General features: G+C 40.2%; 2 protein-coding genes across 2 annotated transcripts; both read right to left on the bottom strand.

The window, feature by feature from the left end:
* Positions 1 to 1,923: 1,923 nt before the first annotated feature.
* Positions 1,924 to 13,273, bottom strand: LOC139225768 (ADP-ribosylation factor-binding protein GGA1-like). Its single transcript, XM_070856614.1, has 16 exons — positions 13,156 to 13,273; positions 11,836 to 11,920; positions 11,332 to 11,407; positions 10,566 to 10,664; positions 9,856 to 9,979; positions 9,562 to 9,662; positions 8,663 to 8,743; positions 8,430 to 8,567; positions 7,726 to 7,939; positions 7,425 to 7,604; positions 7,264 to 7,331; positions 7,063 to 7,175; positions 5,704 to 5,864; positions 5,399 to 5,568; positions 4,722 to 4,832; positions 1,924 to 3,501 (listed from the first exon to the last, which is right to left on the bottom strand). The coding sequence occupies exons 1-16, from the start codon at positions 13,196 to 13,198 to the stop codon at positions 3,391 to 3,393; spliced, it is 1,875 nt and encodes a 624-aa protein (XP_070712715.1). The 5' UTR covers positions 13,199 to 13,273; the 3' UTR covers positions 1,924 to 3,390.
* A 1,796-nt stretch (positions 13,274 to 15,069) lies between these two features.
* Positions 15,070 to 20,890, bottom strand: ears2 (glutamyl-tRNA synthetase 2, mitochondrial). Its single transcript, XM_070827973.1, has 10 exons — positions 20,535 to 20,890; positions 20,283 to 20,438; positions 20,014 to 20,203; positions 19,722 to 19,872; positions 19,171 to 19,492; positions 18,828 to 18,936; positions 17,787 to 17,940; positions 17,116 to 17,246; positions 16,887 to 17,022; positions 15,070 to 15,341 (listed from the first exon to the last, which is right to left on the bottom strand). Exons 1-10 carry the CDS (start codon positions 20,674 to 20,676, stop codon positions 15,246 to 15,248), a joined length of 1,587 nt encoding a protein of 528 aa, XP_070684074.1. The 5' UTR covers positions 20,677 to 20,890; the 3' UTR covers positions 15,070 to 15,245.
* Positions 20,891 to 21,184: the final 294 nt, after the last annotated feature.

Here is a 21,184-nt window from a genome sequence, read left to right as displayed (position 1 = left end):
ACGTGCTCTGACCATGTGACCATGATCATGTGACCCTCACCTACAGACGTCTTAAACTTCACAGAGAAACACCGCGGACGGACAGTACAGCACCGGACACACATACAGCACCTGGCCGGAGCGAACGCCTTCCCGAACGGCCAGATTGTTGCAGCGTCTTGTTAAATGGTAGTGATAGAAAGACCAGAGTCTTCATCACCGAGTATCTGTACATTCATCACTGCCGTACGGACTAAACTGGGAATAATAACAAGGGAGGGGGGGAGGGAGAAACCTGTTTTATCGACTTTTTGTAGCTCCTGAAACTCAAAAAAAAAAAAACCCTGAAAAACATACATGCAAATAAGTGCTACCCATCATCACTCTTTCACTGTCTCGTTGATGAGGAAGATACCACCACACACATCGACCAACAACTGTTAAAAGAATGTCAACTTCCTCCATTTGTCAGAAAAGAAGTCTGGAAAGTGTCGCCCGCCGTCTTATATTTACTACAAAAACTTTCCACTTTCGATGCTGAGAACACACTTTGGGCTCTGGTCTAGGATCAGTTTAACCTCCTCACTTACTAACCTTAAAGCAACGATGCCGTTTGACACCGTCTCTGAAGAACATCAGAAAAAAACAAACTTTCAAAGGTGAACGAAATAAGGCTGATCTGTTCTGTGTGTTGATGTTGGTTCACGTACGGGGAGGAGAGAGAGAGAGAGAGAGAGAATTGGGAAAAGAAAAAAAAAAAAAAAGCACCCAGTATTCACCCCTTCACGGCAGTTTCACCACTCCCTGACTGTGAGTTTGAGTCGTGCCAAACTGTCCCACGACCAGCACTGAGCAGTTCAGCCTTCCTCCACACAAGGAGGCTACTCGTCCGTGAAGCAATGAACTGTGGGACCAGGGTGAACGGGTGTGATGGTCTTCCACAAATCCCATTTTTTTTTGTTTTGTTTTTGTAAAAAAAAAAAAAAAAGAAAAAGAAAAAACTACTAATAAAAGGTATTTGGCACTTTATGGAACACCCCTGTTACATATATGTACATAATAAACATGTATTTTAATCTGCTGATGTCATAATAAATATGATCAATGAAGTTGATTGATTGGTGTTTTTCATTGCAGGTCTGACGTCTCTCTACCGCAAGTAACACCGTGATTATTTCATGGGTCTGTTGCACCTTTTCCTAACAGCAAGCGATCAGAGTATCCGATAGCCGCGCCTCACTGCATAAAATGGGGCGCTCTGTCCACATAGAGTCAAATATGTTAAATATGCACTGTTGTTGCTGTCATGTAGACAAACCATGTAGCTACCAGCTGTAGACTCCAGATCAAACTTTAGATTTTTGTACTTTTTAAACTGAAAACACCTTTTATATTGTGATATTTAGACGATATTTACTAGAAATGACCCAATAAAGCCAACAGCAGTGGGTGTTATTATCAATATCAACCCTCGCTCCAGCCAGCTGCCTCCTTATTTAGGTTTTTTTGTAGTGAAATGAAGAGGTATGGTACAGATAGCTCCTCATTTCTACTTCACTAATCAACCGTTCTTCGACCATTACGGCACTTTCAACGCGACAGAAATAGAGACTGACAAAACGCTTGCTGTTAGGAGACGGTGTAATCCCTTTGGTAGTAGAGCTGAAATCACTGAACAGTTGATTAGGCGACATAATTAATTAATTATTAAGCAAACATATCAAACATTTGATGCTTCCAGCTTCTCAAATATGAGTTTCCAGTTTCTCATGTTTGTTTGTTTCTATTTCTGTGAATTAAATATCTAATAACAAAACAAGCAATTTGAAGATCTGTTCGCATGAAACAAAATGTCAGACTTATAATATGAAACTTGAGGGTGATAATGACTGTATATGTCCATAAAGTCATTTTTGTTCATTTTGGATTGGGACGATTTGGTGAGTCAGAGAATTTGAGCTTTGTTGTGTTACAGACTGCATTCATGTTTATTGGTGACACTTGGTGGAGCAGCACACTGCAGGGGGCAGACAAGCATTCAAAGAAACTTTAAAGTCAGGTTTAAAGGCTTGACATCCTCTGACAAACCTCACATGCAGCATGTGACATGTTCTGTAAATCTGACAGTAACTGATGACTAAGCAGGTTAAGTTGCACTAAATTTTTTGCTCTGGGCTAAAAAGCTTCACAGTATAAAACAACTCATCAGGAAACACGGATCTTTGTCATATGAAATTAACAGTAACTTAGTCGTAAACATACAACAGCTGAGAGCTCAAAACACTGAAACTAATGAGGAAAACACAAAGCGATGAAATGATCTTCATGACTTCGACAAAACACATCAGATTTAGAAAAAAGCTACAAGTTTACATGTTATGTATTATTACACAGCTTTGTTCAATACTTGATTCTGATTGGTTGATTCTAGTATTTTACAGTCCGTTAACAGACCAGAGCTACAAAATCATTTTCAAAATCAATATTTAAGGTCAAATTATTGATTTCTTTATGGCCAAAAGGCCATAAAAAGGTTAAGTCAGTGCATCAGTTTTTACTGTCCTGTGCTGATTTTCTGTTGTGTGGAGCTGTTTTCTGTGTTTGCAGCACTTTTCTTTTACACCATGTGTGTTGTGTCAAAATGCTGCCTACGTTTGATGTAGTGGAGAAGATCTTTCCATCATCTTCTTTGGGTTTTAAGTTGCAGTGCCTGCTGATTTGTGTAAAATATGACATCCGAGCAATGGCACTTTATGTTTTTCATTAATTTCATCAACAACCTAAATCAAGAAAACCCACCTCCCCCACGTGCACACACACATTCCTTAAGGTAACCTCAATCTTAAAATAAATACATATCAAAAACACATCTTAAAGGCACTTTGGGAATTTTGAATATTGCAAATTAATCTATATGCAAACATGATGTAACCAGCTACATGTCAGCACACACACACACACACACACGTACAGTGAACATACTGTAATATCAAACTGCACTTTAACGACAGACAGGAGGCAGCAATCGCAAAAACAGCACATGAAGACAAAAGCAGAATACTGAATCCCTGAATCAGTCACAGTCAGGGATGAGATGTACCCGCCTGATTGTGTGAAATAGAGTTTAACACCTTTTTAGATTAAAATAAATCTTAATATTTCCTGGTATGCATCATACTTGCTACCACAGTGTGTTACTGAATGCAGAAAAGTCCATTGTAAAACACAAAATCTTCCAGACTTGATGTTTGATTGCTGTGGTGTTTGTTTTACCTCATGAGGAGTGACTGCAGGCGTGGTCACATGATCACTAGTTTCCCACCTTTTTGTCTTTTTGAGTTTTTCTTTTCTTCCTCACTGAGCTCACTTAAGTCCTTCTGCCTTTTCTATTTTTCTTAATTCCAAGTCTTTTTAGTGGCTGATCAGAGAGGCCCAGTCAGGAAAGTTGTCGATCTCTCCGGTCTCGTTCAGCTGTTGGTCTCCGTGTGTCAGCGTCAGCTTGTAGCGTAGACGCACCTTCCGCTGAGGGAAAGAGGCAAAGACGTCAGACTGTTAATGTACAAACGGAGAAACTGAATGAATTAATAATGAAATGCAAACGAATGCTTGTCACGTTGTGCTTTGAGTTATACCATCTATCAGTGATTCAAGCTTTCGCACAGTTAATTCATCTCAACAGTCTTCTCTTATTTTATGCAGATTAACATCCATAACTGCACAGCTTTGTTGAATCGTTGAACTCTTCTCATGCTGATTGGTCAACAGCAGCATTCTGTGGTCTCTATGGCTGCAGTTCTCATAGCGGAAGCAATAAAATCAGTTTTAAGTCAATATTTTAAGTCAAATTATTGATCTCTTTAGCATGAAGCGGTGTAGTAAGCAGGATAATATAAAGTGAGCTGCTAATTATAGCAAAACAAACCCCTACAGGATGATTAAAGACACTGCAGCACCCTGTCTGGGTTCGTTTTGCAATAATGACCGGCTCGCTGGATATTATCCCTTAGTTAGCTTTGCAGTTAACTATATTTAGGACAGTGATATAATATCTGAGTCAGAATAAGACGTTTCTCTGCATCCTTCAAGTCGTAAACATGAATCTTCTTGTCTTCATGATATTTCAGATAAATTTTAAAACCTGAGACAAAATGATTGTGTCAAGACGACCACTTCATTTATTTAATAACTCAAGTTACTTTGCAGATTCTGATTAATCAGAATCAGCTTTTATTGGTCAAGTATGTGAACACATACAAGGAATCTGACTAATGAGCAGATATTTCTTATGTGTTACTACAGGTTATGGTTAGATGAGAGTTTTTTGATCACCAGGTTAACATTCACAAGATTCTCAGCAGTATACAAAGTATTTAAAATTACCACCTGCAACATTCTTTAACATGTTCGTCAACAGGTGATGAACACATGAACACATCAATAATTATGATCGAATAATATAATACACATTATTCCCACATGAGTACTTTTACTTTTAGTACTTTTAACATGTTTTCATGCTCATACTTTTGTGTTTTACTTGTAACAGAGTATTTCTACAGTGAGTTATTGATATTACTTCAGTAAAACATCACAGAACTTCTTCCACCACTGACACAAAATTAACAGTATAATTATGAACACATATACAAGTACTAAAGTTTTTCTGTTTTCTGTACTCTACGCAACAGTGAAGTCGAGGGTCTTTCATGATAATTTAAGCCAACAGCCCTCCCAAAACTCACCGTCTGAGGATTAGCCAATAGGAGGACCTGTGAGATGGCAGGAGGAGGCAGGAGAGGGTTGTAAGCAGGTACATGAGTCCCTGAGGCCGGCTGAAGCTTCACCAACATGGTCTGCAGGAGGAGAGTTAAACTGACATTTAACTGGACGCGGTGAGACACCACCGGTGGGACGATGTGTCAGCTGGAGGTCAGACTGATATTGTCATGGATTATTTTCCAGTTGGAAGAATTTAAGAGAGTACGACGGCTACAAAACCAAATTATTTAGATGACTGATTATTTTTTCCACTTCATCTGTTAATTGCTCAATCCAGAGGATGTCAAAAAGTACAAAAATTACGACTTTGTTCAGGTTGTACGGCGACATCTTTAAATAGCTTCTTTTGTTTGACCAACAGTTCAAAATCAAATTCACAGTGATATAAAATTTATAAAAATGAGCATATTCTCACATTTGAGAGGCAGGAACAAGAGAATAATTTACTTTTTTTGTTGTTTGATCACGTTCCACTTCAAACACAAGGTTTTGAACTGGAACAGCGATGTACACATGAACACACATTCAAAATCTCCACCATTGTCTGGTATAGATGACACTAACTTTATTTTTAAAAAAACACCTCATACTATATGTTACTTTGGTTATAAATTCTGAATGTGTGTTTGGAGTTTATTACCTTTGGCACAGCAGCTTGAAACAGGAAGTCTTTCACTTGGAGGGCAGACGTGTTCACTGTGGAGATGACGACCACAGCAACACCTGGATGACCCGGCGGAGAGTCTTTGGCGAAATGGAGGGAAACATGGACACCGCCCTGATCGTACAAAGTAATCGGCTCAAGATGACCTGAAACAAGTGAGAAAACGTCATTTAGACATTTCAATCCAGCGGGCCATAACTACTTAGCAGATGAGTGGTTGTGAATAAATCGGAAAGTTAGTTTCTTTGCACAAAATGTAGTTTGAGCCTTTGAGAACATACTGGATTTGATGGTGTCCATGGGAACTACGATGTTTTTCAAGAGTTGTGGGGGACACGAGTGCTCCTCTAGTTTCACAGGAGATCCCGACACCCCGTTGAGCGGTCTCTGCAGCTTGGACGGCGATCCTGACGCTGCAAACGACTGACTGTGAGGGAGAGACCTGACGGAAGAAAAGGCACAGTCAGTTTTAAATAGAAGAAGGACATCGCCATGCAGTAATAATTTGATTTAAATATTTCAATAATAATGGATGTCTGAGGCAGAAACCAAAACTTGACAATAACAAATCCATCCTTTTTATTTAGATAAAAGCACATTATGTGATAAGGATTAATCTACAGTATCTACTACTGACTAACAGTGTTAATGTAAATGTAACAGTACATTTTGAACAGTTGAACAGAACATACATGAAAAAGTAATTATTTTAAATAAAAACACCAAATGAAATAGAGAGTAGAGTCAAACATGAAAAACTGCCAATAAAACATTCTTTTTTTTTTACACTTTACAGTGTACTGCTCTGCCAACACACACCTGCAGGCTGATACCATTTTTGATCTGGGCAGTCCTCCTACTTCCAAACTTACTTATATTAAGTTGGGGTGGGCAATATGGCCAATGTATATAAATATCATGATATAGAGACCAATCTATAAATTCAATTAAGAAATGGTTTAAAATAACATCCCATTCTATTATTTCCTTCTCTTATTTGGAGCTTCCACTCTAACAGAAATCACCTCCAAAGAATCAAAACAGTAAAACTTACATTGTTTCAAAGGGAAAACTTCACGGTTTCAAATGAGAACAAAAACTTCAAGTGTTACAGGTTTTAAGGTGAACAGGTGCAAATAAAAACCAGCCTGACTTCAGTGGGTGGGATGCCTCCCCCTCCTGCTCTGTGTTTACAATTTCACTTTTCTCCTCCAAGTCCAAAGTTACTTTACGAGACAGCAACATTTGAAATTTGCGAGAATCCAGCCCTGATTTGCTACATCGCCTGGTCCGAATATATAGCAGAGGATAGTTCCCACCATGGAAACACTATTGTCAAATCTCTACCGGTGGACACATTTCTACCGTTGCATAGTATATTCCCTTACCGTATGTTAAGTAGAGTTTTCAGGTTTTAACTTAATTATTTAGAAAACATCACCTCTCAAGTTTCACGGTAAGGCTTCCCCTTGTGGCGTTTAGAAGTAGTGATTATTCATCAGCACATTCTAGAAATTATACTTGCCCTTCATATATACACTGTACGCCAGATCCTAAGCGTCGTCTACAATGGCGTCATTTCTATCTAATGTTGTTCAGGATTTACAGAGTCTCTGCTGCTTTGTTTTCTCCGTCCTTACCAAACGTTAGTCCCATTTGATGTCGTACTGCTCCCCCCACATCCACGGGCTCTCAACGAAGGGCCTCTCTCTCCATTCTGCTGAGCAGTCTGCGCCTGAAGTTCTTCATTCAGCTGACAGAAAGGATAAACTGAATTAAACACTCGTCCAGATTAAAATCAACTTTAAAATCTTATCTTTAACTTCACACCTGACCCTCACCTGCAGCAGTTCTTTGTAATACGAGCTTGAGGTCACTTGAGTCTGTTTTGAGACCAGATTATCAAACTCTGAAATTACAGAACAGCACGTCATTACATTATGAAACATGTCGGTCACCAAACTAGAACAAAGTAGTACAACTAGTACAAATGCAGGCTTACCTAAATCATTAAAATCCTGGTCAGCCACTGAGAGGAAGGTACGTTCCAGGAGAGAGGAAAACGTGGGTGAAGAGGATTTGAAGGAAGGTGGTGAATCAGCTTTTCTGTGCGTCTGTGGAGAGTCCAGGGCTGACAGGTCGATGAGGTGGTAGCTTTTAATCTCTCTGGGACTCGTTGGAGCTGAAAGGAACAAGAAGAAACACGATTCATCACAAGCAGAACAGAGTGGAGCCAAACACAAGGTCAAAGTGTTTTCCACAGAGACCACTAGCAAAGAAAAGGTGTATAAAATAAAGCCTACCATTATCTTTACCCTCCATTTCTTCCTCACTTTTACTTCTTTCTCTTCCATCGTTAGACACACTCCTCCCCACTGTGTCTTTGTAGGTGTTTACAACAAGTGTTAGCTCGTCGTTAGCCGCCAGGACCTGTGCCAGAGCAGCGTCGTCGTCCATCGTGTCGCTGGCCAGGCGGAACAGGCTGGGCCTCAGCCGATCACAGCGCTCGTACACGACCTGCAGCAGGGAGAGGGGAGGACCACATAAACACATTCTCCTGCACACAAATCACAAAAACTGACATATAGTAGCTTTCACCAACCAGTGTTCAATCAGAAACACTTCAGATTGTCTGATTATTTTCATTATCAATTCATTTGTCAATCAATTTCTCGATAAGTTGTTCGGTGCCTGAAGTGTCGGAAGATGGTGCGAAATGTCGATCTGTGTTTCCTAAAGTCTCAAATGTCTTGTTTAGTCCAAAGATTTTCAGTTTACTGTCGCTGAGGAGTAAAGAAACATCGAAAATATTCACATTTAAGAAGCTGAAATCAGACAATTTTTCCTTTTTTTTTCTTAAAAAAGTGACTCAAAATTACTAATCACTTACTAAAATTATTGGCGATTAAGAAAAACCAAATCAATAACTCAGTGCCTGTTGCCCTTAAAATCTAGCTTTGTTGTCTAATGGACAGCTGCTCGATCGTCTGTATAATCTCAAACATACCTTCATGTCATCGCTCGGCTGTGACCAGGCTCCACTGATTGTGTGCTGGTCAAGTAGCTCTCTGAGCTGTTTGGCGCTGCTCTCCACCTCCTTCAGAGTAGATTCACGCTTTGACACTTTCTCTGCCTTCTCCTGCTCCTAAACACACACACACAAACATAAGCAAATTAATGCCAAACTCATACAATAACATGCACACACACATGCACTGCAAAGACGACAGCACTCCTCACCTCTTTGATGGTGCTTTTAATGAGTCTGTTGGCAGTTTCCAGGTCTTCAGGACAGGTGCTCTTCAATAATCTGGCTAACAGCTGATGATACAGAAACACATTTTAGCAGGGTGAAACTTAATGTTACATTAGCAGAAGTCCCATATTTTAGATTTTCTGAAGTGGGGTTTATTGTGGTACTTCTCCAAACAGGGGGCGGCCATCTGCTGTAAGTAATATACTGACTATGGATGAGCCGGTAGGAGTCCCGGCACAGATGCTACTGCTGTCAGTTTAGGTATGTGCTGTATTTAGAATATTTCTATGGCTTTACATTACTGCAAAACGTAATGTAACGTCGTTTCCAGCTGAACTGAAGTTCCTGTCTTTCTCTTTGTTCGCTTCAGAGCCACCAGACTCAGTTGAAAATAAATAAATAAATAATTACTTCTCAGAAAATGGGCTGTGGTACTGCTGCATCAATCAGATCTGAACAAACCATTTAGGACAAAAACAATCACACAGTAAAACAAGCAAACTAACCAAGGGCGAGGCAGTGGTAAACTAGCAAGTGATGTGTTCAAAGAGGTAAAATTACTGTTTTTGTGAATGGAGTCTGGTGGCTCTGAGGCAAACAAAGAGAAAGAGAGCATGGCTTCAGTTCAGTTAAAAAAGGCTGCCTGATAGAAATGTAAAGCTGTGAAAATAAAATATAACTTAAACTGATACTGATCTTTTTATGTGACTAAAGTACTTTTTTTTTTTTTTCTTTTGACCACATCCACAGCAGTGAATTGCTTAGGGTCTGTGCACTGGGGTCATGCAGACCACCTTCTACTGTTAAGTAGTACACCTTTGTATGGATACAAAGAAACCCACTTCAAATAATCCGAACTATACCTTTAAATACAAACACTCACCTTGGCCTTATCCTCCTGGTCAAAAACAGACTCTGTGGTTCTTTGTGGCGGAGGCGCCATTATAACAGTGTCTGGCAGTTTGGGATCTTTCTTCACAATACCTAACATCACAAAAGCAAAAGTATGAAATAATATCGGACATTTAAATATCTGTAATCTCCTAATAGATCACGTGCATACCCAGTTTTAATTAAAGTATTGCTCAGGTTAGTCTAAGCATTTAAAAACGTACACATTTTTAAAGCATTTCTTTTCAGTCTGTGGACTTGGGTGTGTGTTTTTTTGGGACCAGACCTTGTTTCTTCAGCATGCAGTACGCCTCCTGAATCTTGGGTTCTTCTTTAAGCCACAGAGTCCAGCCGTAGAAGACCTCCGTCACTCTGTCTTTAACTTTCTGAGGAGTCCACTTGCCAAAGTACTGATCAGAAGAAATGCATATCGGTGTCATTCCTCAAAAAGCAACTTTTACATCATGTTACTGGTCTGTAATGCAATAAGAGCTTTAATAATTTATTAATTTATTATTTATCACATTTGTCATAAGGGCCATCAACTCATAACCCTTTGCTACACCAAACAATGGCCTATCAATAAAGCTCATTGATAAAGCACAAAAAATCTGTCTTTGTCTTTTTCCTTTTCTTAATACTTGTTTTCTTTATCTCCATTGGATTATAAATCTTCAAATCTTACCTGGGTTTTAGTTGAGTTTTCTGATTATACTTGAATTGTTTTTGTTCTTAAATTACTGGATTTATTTTCATCTTTTTCTTTATTATAAAATCTAATCAAATTGATTAAAAGTTATATAAGAAATCACAATTTGTTCATTTTAGTTTTGAAAAGTGCTTATAAATTAAGATTTTTACAATTATGATTATTAATGATTATTGTTATTATTATTATTATATACATTATTTATGGTGATAAAACCAAATTTTTGTTTAAAGGACAGTTTTGAAAAAATGACTTCCAGATAATAAGAACTGGATGAGTAGCAGTACCTTTGGTGTTAAGATTTTGATGAGTTCATTGAGAAAACGAAACTTGGCAGCCTCACTGTGAAACCTCTTTCCGCAGTTATTCATACATGCCTCAAGAACCTGGAAAACAACGAATCAGAAGAGAAGTTTTTTCCACCAAGAGAAGTAAAAAAAAAAAGGTTTCTTCTTACGCAGCACAAAAGCGACAACAGATCTGCCTCTGCATGTTTGTGGCTAACCACCTGTAAATGTCACATGACATGAGGCTCATGAACCACGAGAAGCTTCTCTGAATTACATATTAAAGTGAAACCCTGCAGCTCTCTTTAATGTAGGACGACAAACTGTGTGGTGTCACAGCAGATTCAAATGCAGATTAAAACCCTCATGTCTCCAGGCCATGTGATGGAAGTTAGTTACAGATATTATTCACAGGACCGCCCTCCCCCAGCGTTAAAACAAAGGCATTTGTTTCCCAATGAATGGTAGTTACCTTTAAAGATGTTTTGATTAATGCTGAGTAAAACCCATGAAAGACAGCACTGAATAAAAGCACATGAACAGAGCACATGCACACAGATAAACTGGTGAGATGTTGCTTCTTCTTGCTACTGACGAGTTAAAAAGATAAAAAAAAACATCTTAAATTTGAAAAATGGGGGGAAATTAATTGATTATTGCCTCTGGCAACTTTACACTTGAACACTTATAAACAGATCAAAATAAACTGTGTATGATATATGTATGCTGTATACTATATGTAGAGATAAAAAACCTGATTACTCACAGTGAGAGCCTGCAGAGCCTCTTTCTCCTCTGGTGACTGGATTTTATGGGCAAGAAGACGAAGGGCTACCTGTGGCCTAGGAGAGGAAAATCAAGATTTAGGTCAAATGAGTAGAGTGAGAGAAAAGACATGTTTACCCAAGATTTAAAAAAGCACTACTCAAATAGTGTCCGTGCATTGTCATGGTTGAGTAAAGCTGACAGAAAAGAATGAATATTTTCTATAATAGAAGATTTGGTATGTATATACACATCATTACATTTAGACATAAGACACTGATATTGAAAAGGGTCAAAAAGGGAAAAAAGTGCTGCAGAGTTCCGTCTCGCTCTTGCACGATGGTGTAACTGAAGAGCTGTGATCGCAACCTGGATGTGAAGCAAGTCTTTCACAATTATGTTTAAGTACCTTCTAAAGACCTGCTAAGCAGCCTCCACTGAAAACTTCAGCTCAGGTTCAAACCCAGAGGATGATCTGAAAATCCACAGACTGTGTCCAGCTTACCCATCAGCCTCTCTGTTGACGAGCTGGTAGAAGTCCTGGATGCAGTCCCATCTGTCCTCCTGATTGCGTGAGTCTGTGGCCTGGCCTGGAACAGTTAAACAAGCAAAAATTATACAATTTAATTAAGTGAAAATAAAGGACAAACCCCGCTTGTGCTGCACTAAGCAACAAGTATTAATACTTATACTTAAAAAGTGTCATTACTGTACATAGTTAAGTACTGCATATACTGTGTGTGTGTCTGGATATTATGTTTGAATTCAATTTAACAATTTTGAACAATTGCTTGGCCTATGCAATGAAAAATGGCCATCATAACTTCTAAAAGTTCTTTGTCCAACTATTGGTGGCTTAATTAATGACTTAATTAATAGCGGATTCTGAAAATTGCTGATTAATGTTCTGCCCATCTGCTGCTTCATTAATCAGCTCTAATAGAGAGCACTTTCACTGTTAAGTTAAGATACTGATACTTTCATATTTCTGCTGACTGGCTGACTTCAGACTTTTCTCCACTCCATTAATCTATTGAATGGAGCTACTATTTACTTTTAAGAATCAGCTGCAGCACCGAACACGATTAACGTATTAAATACTGTTGTTTTTCATGTGCAAAGAGTGTATTTCGCCTTGAAAACAGGATGTTTTTATTTTCTGAAGAGTTTAACAAAAGCAAAGAGGATGAGTGTAGGAAACATGAACTCTGCACAGGGACACTCACCAACATAAACATGAAGCTATCACCAATAAATGAGCTAACATGTAGCACTGGTAGTTTTCACTCAACAGAAAGGACAAGAATTCACAATACTTCTCATATTTAGACGCATTTTACTTCTTATACTCGCTTACCTTACAGTATACTTTTAAATGCAGGCTTTTACCTCATCGCTGTGCATTTCCCATCGTGAAAAAACTACTTTAACCGACATAAAAACAGTTTAAAAAAAAAAAAAAAGTATCGACCACCTGAATGAAGTATTAAAACGCTCTTCCGTGGATCAGCAGACACAACACTCATCAGGCACGCGCACTGTTTGACCAACTTCCTGTTCCAGCTGATTACTTTGTGCACAACATCAAACTTAATTATCTTAAAGTTAAAATAAAGCGACACGTCCTGAATTTACGCGCAAATATAACGCGTTTGTTGCTGTAATTAAGTCCAACTGGTACTACGGTTAATGTCGCCGTGACGGTTGGTGCAGCGGTGATGAGGCACGGTAACGTTAGCTAACGTAGCTTCATGTAGGAAAGTAGAGCCAACTACGGCAGATACAACTACAGACCGGCGGTTCTCTGCTCCCTCAGTTTACTTACAGAGCAGCGACTCTAAAGTTGCCTGGCTGTCACCGGTCGCCATTGCCGTCCGTCTCCAGCGGGTCAGGTGGTGTTTGGTAGCCGAGATGTGTGCGTCTGTCTGGGGGAAGCGGAGGTGTCAAACTGCCGCTAGTCTGTGGCGACATGTGACACTCACGCCCAGTCACACTACTGACACACACACACACCCATTTACAGCACACATACACACACACACACACACACACACACACACACACACACACACACACACACACACACACACATTTACAGCACACACACACACACACACTTACAGCAGACACACACACACACACACACACACACACACACACACACACACACTTACAGAACACACACACACACACTTACAGAACACACACACACAGACACATTTACAGCACACACACACACTTACAGCACACACACACACACACACACACATTTACACCACACACACACTTACAGCAGACACACACACACACACACACACACACACTTACCTCACGTACACACATTTACCACACACTCAACCATTCAACCGTTTACAGCACACACACACACACACACACACACACACACACATTTACAGCACACACACACACTTACAGCAGACACACACACACACTTACCTCACGTACACACATTTACCACACACTCAACCATTCAACCGTTTACAGCGCGCGCGCGCACACGCACACACACACACACACACACACACACACACACACACACACACACACACACACACACACACACACACACACACACACCTGATGTTACTTTGCAGGCTACAGTTTTATACATAAAACAGGATGAGCCTATAAGATCTGATGTATATTGTTATATGGGAGCTCCTATTAACTCCACCTCCACCAGCAACAACATCAAATATGTGTTTACATGCAGAGGTGGACTCTTTTCTTTGACTTAAGTCAAAATAAATAAATACCAATACAAGTGGAAGTTTTACTTTAGTGAAAGCATAAAACTATCAAATGACCAGATCATTTCAGAATGATGTATTCAATTGTGATTATTGAATTATGAATATGTGCATCAGTTTGATATAATATAGTATATATTACTTTATGCATCGCTGAGTATCTTCTGAATTTCCCCCTTGGGACCAATTAATATAATAATGTGATGTTTAATCTAAATCTGGAGAATAACAAGTAACATAAGATAATAAAATAAAACACGTGGAGGAATAAGTGTAATATTTTCTTCTCAGTTGAAGTAGACGTATAAAGTAGCAAGAAGTTACTTCTTAAGTGAGTTACTTTTCCATCAATGGATTAACCTGCTTAATGACAGCTGCAGTGTTTAGATTAGACCCCATGCAATCATCAATTATGATCAGCATTTAAAATCTTCATCTAATGCAGCATAGTTATTCTCTCAACCGCTGATTTTAATGACTGGTATCTAATATTATCTACAAAAACAAAGAAATAAAGCTTCAGATTCTCAAAACAACGAAACAGCTGAGCATTAATTCAGTGTTTTTTTTTATCCTTTACTTCAATTAAAATAATTTATGTATTTCTTATATGTATCCGGTGCTATTTAGTATTTTTAGTATGAGTATTATTTGTGCTGCTCTTTCAGCATCACCAACTTAATGTTAAGGAGATCTTGGAAAAGTTTTTTTCTTATGAAAGTACAATATAATTTTCCTAAAGATAAACACTGGGTATCTAGGGTATCTTACATCTGTCTGGTGTAGTTCGTTAAAAATGATTTACTGGAGAAAGCACCAGAACATTTGCATGGAAATACCAAGGTACTTCCCATCCTGGGCTGTGTGTCACCTGCTCCTGTAAAGTCTCACAATACTGAATAAAACAAACAGACCGTGAGAGGAAAAATCTGAGTTTTCATCTCTTTTATAAAACATAAACATATTATTCAAGTATTGTTTAACCTATATGAGGGGGGTGCAGTTCATTTTCAGTGTGTACCAGTTAGCTCTGGCAGAATCACCAGGTAACTCTAAACACACAGGCCACGTCTTTGACAGCAGCTCCCCACTTCATCGCCGTCCTTCTGTCCATCCCTGCGTGAGGCGACGGGCCGTCCAATCTTCAGCTGGTCCCTGAAAGCAGCACCAGTTTCTGGAATCGATGGCTGATCTCAGCGGGCCCCAGAGACACCATCATCTCTGCTACGCTGGGGCCTTGCTGCAGATGGGAGGAGAACAGAGGAGCAGGGGTCAGTGAAGTAACGCAATCAAACCAGAGCGTAAGAAAACAGACTGTGACCTCCGTGGATCACAATCAGAATCAACTTCCTCTTTTCCATATTCACTCTACCAATATCTGCAGGGTCACTGTGGCGAATGAGTCACTGCAGGATTCATTACTATTTTAAACATGCTTTTTTTTTTTAGAGTTTAGCTTAGTCATGCCATGGAAGGAAATAAGAAGAAAAGGGACACACACAATTGTAACAGCCCAGCAAGAACTCCTGAGTTTTTTTTGATGATTATAGCCAAAAATGACATAATTTGCTGAGGTTGGGTTTGAAAAAATAAAAGTATAGCAATAAAATTGCAGAAATGAAAATTGCAACAGAGTTGCAGAGGATTGACAGATGTTATTAGTTCCTCTGACGGTCAAAATGATCTTAAAATGTGGTGCAGGTGGTGTTCTGGAGGCAGACAAAACAAAACCAAGGCAAACATACGGCTCAGGAAGACAAACATCTTTGTTTGAGTTGGTAACACAGAGTGGAGTCAGCCTCAGTGATACGCAGACTGAAAGGCTGGATTTTGTAGCAATAACCTGCAAGATCCTTTTTGTTTAGCCAGAAACTGCTGCTGTATCACACTATTCAAAGCCACCAGACTCAAGTGATGAGTCATTTTACCTCGCAGAGCACAGGCTGATCTACTGATAAGTTTGTTTGTCATATTGTGTGTTACACAAACTATTTGAAATACCACAACAACAAGAGCAATTAAAACAGCAGTAGTGTCCATATATCTAATTTCAAAACTATAATGACTAAACTCGCCGTCGTCTAGCAGGTCTGAGATGTGTCCTGACGCTGATATGAGCTGTCCCAGACATGGTGACGTTTTAAAAACCTGCTAGAGTTGACAGTAAACAAAAACAGGACATTGTCGTAGCTGGAGCACCTCAGAGACAAGTCTGGGACAAGAGACCAAAACCAAAACTTGGAGAGGGGAAGGGAGCAACGCACACACACATCTCCCATCTAATACACATCTGCACTTTGAGATTAACTGTGTGGGTCGTGTACGCCAACATACATCAACGTAACAACCTGGAGTAAAATTGTCTTGTAGTGTGAGCATTACAGCGAGCCTGATATTTGGAAAACAGTCATCTGCACCAGCTTTAAAGGTCAAAATGCTTGAACACACGTTTATTAACAGAGTGCGATTTAGCAGTGCATTCCTATAACGTCTCAAATCTGTCTTCATTGTCAAAACCTGACTCCTACATTACCCACAATGCAACTCAACCACCAAGTCTGAGATTCTCATGTGCTATGCTCATAGGCTGTATGAAAGAAATGGATAAAGCCGCAGTTACCCACTGGTTTGTGGACTGCCATTTTGAAGCCTTGAATCATTTTCAAAATTGCCATCTTAGTTTGACGGCTGCCGCCATCAAAGAGGCCGAGGCACTATTTTATGTTTGGAGAAGTTCAACACTTTAACCAACTCTCCTACAAATGAACATAATGTCTTCAGGTACCTGCAGGCCACTGAGAGCCAGACGTAACAGCTTCATCACGTCTCTGTACTTGGTGGCTTTAGTCTGCTTAGCCAGAGTCTTCAGATCTTTACTGAGTCGATCCACGGCCAGATCCTCACCTCGCTCAGCTATTAATCTATGATGCACAGACACAGAAAAGAGCTAAAACAAAGTAGTTGTAAGGTACAGTGAACATGCGGTTGGAGAGCACATAACTTTTACTACATACTTCAACACTAATGAAGCAATGTGCTGGGCCTCTGCGGTGAGTGCTGCCACCTGCTGGCTGGAGAAGGAAGGGCGCACCCACAGGTAAGAGTAAGTAGGACTCTGAAGCTCTTCAAGGGAGGATATGTGACCCTGCAAAGAGAGGAAGACCATAGTTTCAGTATTAGTGGCGAGACAGGGAAGTAGTATTATGAAACAAGAGTAAAATCTGATAAACTTTGGAGGCACACAATCGGCACAAATCTAATCAGAAGGATATTAGGTTAAGAATAAAATAAAGAAAATTTAAATCTAAAAAATGTTTCTCTTTCTCGCCACAATTAGGATGTCCTCAATTACACAGTCAGATCAGCATGACAAACAGTGTCAGAATTCCCTTTAGTCTGTGAAGGAGAACCAACATGACTGAGACTATTTGCTAAATATACTTTGTATATTCACAGTTAACCTGCTGATATTAATTAGTTTTATGGGTTTGACATACCAGAACATTGTAAGTAATTCGTCAGCCTGACTTAAAAACTGTCTCATATTTTATTTTGTACTAACACTCTCTAAGCTGCCCATAGGCTCACAGTTACCATATAGCTAACAAACTTTACACTTTTAACATTGAACACGTTGAAAATATGATATGAATAAATACATTTGTAAATATTCTGTTACCGTTACCTTACGAAGATGTAGCACCCGCCTGATATAATCCTCATGCAGTACTTCTTTATCCTGGATCTCTGCTGTATAGGCCTGCTGGACCTGTCCCTGCAGATCTTTTATCAGCAAGCGGCACTCCTCCTCATCTTCAATACGGTGCTGCAGGTGAATTCTGCCACAAACAAGAGAGAATACTGATATATGGACTTCATAACTTAAGGGAGAAAAGAACAGCCATGCTACTGTACGACACATACCAGAATAAAACATTGTAAGATGGATAAAAAAAGAAGAGACAACTTTGCTTTTTTAGTTTTACACTGTAACACAATCAGGTAAAAAATGTAAGGTGTGGCAGCAGAAGAAGGTTGTAGTTCATCGTGCAGTGGAGATTTAAAGGAATAGTTCGACAGTTTGGGAAATGTGTTTATCCAGAGAAGTAAATGTGGACACTGACACCACTCTCATAAGTGGTAAATATGAAGCTACAGCCAGCAGCCGATTAGCTGAGAGCTGAGAGCTGATGAGCATGAAGGACTGAAAACAAAGAGAAATAACCAGCCCGGGTTTAAACAAGGCCAGCTTGTAGTTTTGGTGGCTTGTGTGCTGGCACAGTGACTTCCTGAAGTCTTGTGGTCTACAACCTCACCACCACCAATAAGTAACACCCTGTGACGTGTAAAACAGAGAGAGAGCTATAGAGGTGCTGAGAGGTGGATTTTGTTGCCTTTGGACAGAGCCAGACTGGTTGGCTCCCTCCATTTCCAGTCTTTGTGCGAAGCTAATCTAACCGTGTGCTGGCTGAAGCATCATATCTCCTGTACATCAAACTCTTGGCAAGAAAGTGGAAAGCCTTTTCCCAAAATGTTGAACTGTTCCTTCAAGTTTCATGTAGAGCTGAGACTGATGGGAAATTTGACCTGGTGGTGGCAGCACCATTGTTAAATTACAGTTTGGCCACTACTAGACGGACCACCAGCCATTACAGCTCATGAATGTCTGTGGCAAATCATCATCATCACATCCACAGAGCAACACCACCAGTGAGTCCTGACTTACCTGTTGAACTCTGGGAGTTTTTCCAGGTCTAACAGAGCAGAGTGCGTTGTGATCGTTGAAGGACTGAACTCAGAGATTAGTTCCTCTATCCTCCGTCCCATTCGGTTGGCTTTAAGCAATAAAAGTAGCAGTGTCAGCATAAGTAATTTAGGAGCATGCAATTGTTCCCATTCTATTCATTCTTTGAATTTTTGTAGGTATTTTTTTTTTACTTAAAAGTTACCAGATGCAATATGAAATGCAACTTAGGCGTACAATTAGATGCCATTTCTTTAGATCACGTGGTTTGGTTTTAACTCTTTTTCCTCTCTATTCTCTCTTTACTAACTCCCCCATCACTCACTGCTGAATCCAGAGCCACAGTTGGTTGTGATATCCAGCAGGGCTTCCGGCAGGATGCCGTCTCTTTTGAAGCTTTGAATGAATATGTCCCCCTGCCGTTTGGACAGTTTACTGCCGTCTTTGTTCATCAGGAGCGGTAGATGTCCAAAGGTGGGCGGCTGCCACCCAAGGGCACGGTACATGAGGAGATGTTTGGAGGTGGAGATGAGCCACTCAGACCCCCGCAGCACATGGCTGATCCTCATGTAATGATCATCCACTATGTTAGCAAGGTGATAGGTGGGAAATCCATCTGCTTTTATCACTACAGGGTCTCCCTCCACCTAAACAAAGAAGACAAAGGGTATGAAAAAAAGTGGAAAGCACAAATTTCTCACACATTTGAGTTTTAGTTTTTTCTAGAAACAAAAGGCGTTGTTTAACCATGTTGCATTGTTATAGATTCAAATCTAACGAGTACATTTATTGGCAAAAATGCACAAAAGCAGCAAAGAGAAATTATGCATGACTCTACATCATTTATTGTGAGAGTGAGATCACTGCAAACCTGACCTGGGCCACCTCGTGATGATTCCACCCGAAGACCAGATCCTGAAAAGGCTCAACACCTGCTTCCAGACGAAACCTGATCACATGTGGGATTCCCTGAGCCAGTTTGTCCTGGACCTGCTTAGCCCGGAGGTGGCGACACCTGTTATCATACCTGGTTAGAGATGGAAACACAGCCAATGCCTTAAATCTGCCAAAAACATCCTGAAGTCTGGTTGTCTGTTATTTTCAACTTCTGATTAAATGTGATGGGTGAAATTGTAAATGAATGTGTGCATTTGTGTTGGGAAGCCACCTCGGTGTCTGTCCAGTCCTTAAGGCCTCTTTTTTGATGAGGTCAAGTCTCTGAGAAGTGCAGAAACAGTAGTAGGCGTGACCACTCTCTACAAGCTGCTGGGCTGTCTGACTGTAGAGGTCTAGTCTCTGAGACTGCAGATATGGACCCACCGACCCACCTCGACGAGGACTCTCATCTGGAGGTATACCTGGAGGAGAACCTGAGCTTAGATAATGTCTAAGAATGACTGTAAATGGGGACATAATGGTGAGTTGGATGCCTCTTACCTGCCCACTCCAGCATGTCCTCTATGGACCCTGCAGCTCCTGGCACCAGCCTGCTCTGATCAGTGTCCTCCAGTCTCAGGATAAATGAGCCTCCATATTTCTTGGCAAAGATATAATTGTAGAGAGCAGTTCGGAGGCCTCCGAGGTGCAAGAAACCTGCACAGAGAAAAACATTGTTTGAGCAACAGAGTAGTGAATGAGTCAAAAAAAAAAAAAGAGGCAGGAAGCTAGTGTTTTTGTTGAAGAGCTTACCTGTCGGACTGGGCGCAAACCTGACCCTCACATCACCCTGAACCGTGGAGCAGCGTCTTCTGACAGGGGCGTTCAGCTGGAGTTGAACCCGCCTGTGTCTGACCGCTGTCAGACACTGCAAACACCTCTGAGTGAACAGCATCTCAAGAAGGTCTCCACTCTCCTACCTAACTTAGCTAAGCTAGCTAGTTATCGCTTCAGCTTCAGAAAGGTCTACTTCCGCTACCGAAGCTGCATTTCGATAAACGACAGCAAGACAATATCACCAAAAGCTAAAATCTTAAAGGTTGTCCCTCACGTGTGTGAATCTTACGCGCATGTTTAGGTGAAACATTATTTGAACCCATTAAGTTCAATGTTTCTTCTTCGTCGAAAAAGGGACCGGAAGTAGAATTGAGTGTCGTCATGACGCACACTGCCCCCCAGCGGAGGAGCCTGTTATTTCCTCTTCTTTTATATAAAGGGAATTTTTTACTGATTTTACTCATGAAGATCCAGTGATTTTGAAGTTTGACCCATAGATGGGGCTAAAAGACAGAATATCTTGGCTTCTGATGCAACTAACTATCTTTTCCCCCCCTTTTTAGTTTCTTTTCCAGCATCTGCTTAATGGAAATGCAATGCTGAATTGCTGGACAACCTCTGTAAAC

Source organism: Pempheris klunzingeri, chromosome 3 (assembly GCF_042242105.1).
Source record: "Pempheris klunzingeri isolate RE-2024b chromosome 3, fPemKlu1.hap1, whole genome shotgun sequence".
Classification (NCBI taxonomy): Eukaryota; Metazoa; Chordata; class Actinopteri; order Acropomatiformes; family Pempheridae; genus Pempheris; species Pempheris klunzingeri.
This window is presented reverse-complemented; position numbering and strand designations above follow the sequence as displayed.

Excerpts from the sequence above, each read along its gene's own strand:
- LOC139225768 (XM_070856614.1), bottom strand. The coding sequence starts at position 13,198 with ATGGCGACCGGTGACAGCCAGGCAACTTTAGAGTCGCTGCTCT. Across the intron at positions 7,605-7,725 it reads AATGGAGGGTAAAGATAATG|CTCCAACGAGTCCCAGAGAG; the intron begins GTAGGCTTTATT and ends TGTTCCTTTCAG. Across the intron at positions 5,569-5,703 it reads CATGGACACCATCAAATCCA|GTCATCTTGAGCCGATTACT; the intron begins GTATGTTCTCAA and ends CACTTGTTTCAG.
- ears2 (XM_070827973.1), bottom strand. The coding sequence starts at position 20,676 with ATGCTGTTCACTCAGAGGTGTTTGCAGTGTCTGACAGCGGTCAGACAC. Across the intron at positions 20,439-20,534 it reads GTTTGCGCCCAGTCCGACAG|GTTTCTTGCACCTCGGAGGC; the intron begins GTAAGCTCTTCA and ends TTCTCTGTGCAG. Across the intron at positions 17,023-17,115 it reads ATTGCTTCATTAGTGTTGAA|ATTAATAGCTGAGCGAGGTG; the intron begins GTATGTAGTAAA and ends TGTGCATCATAG.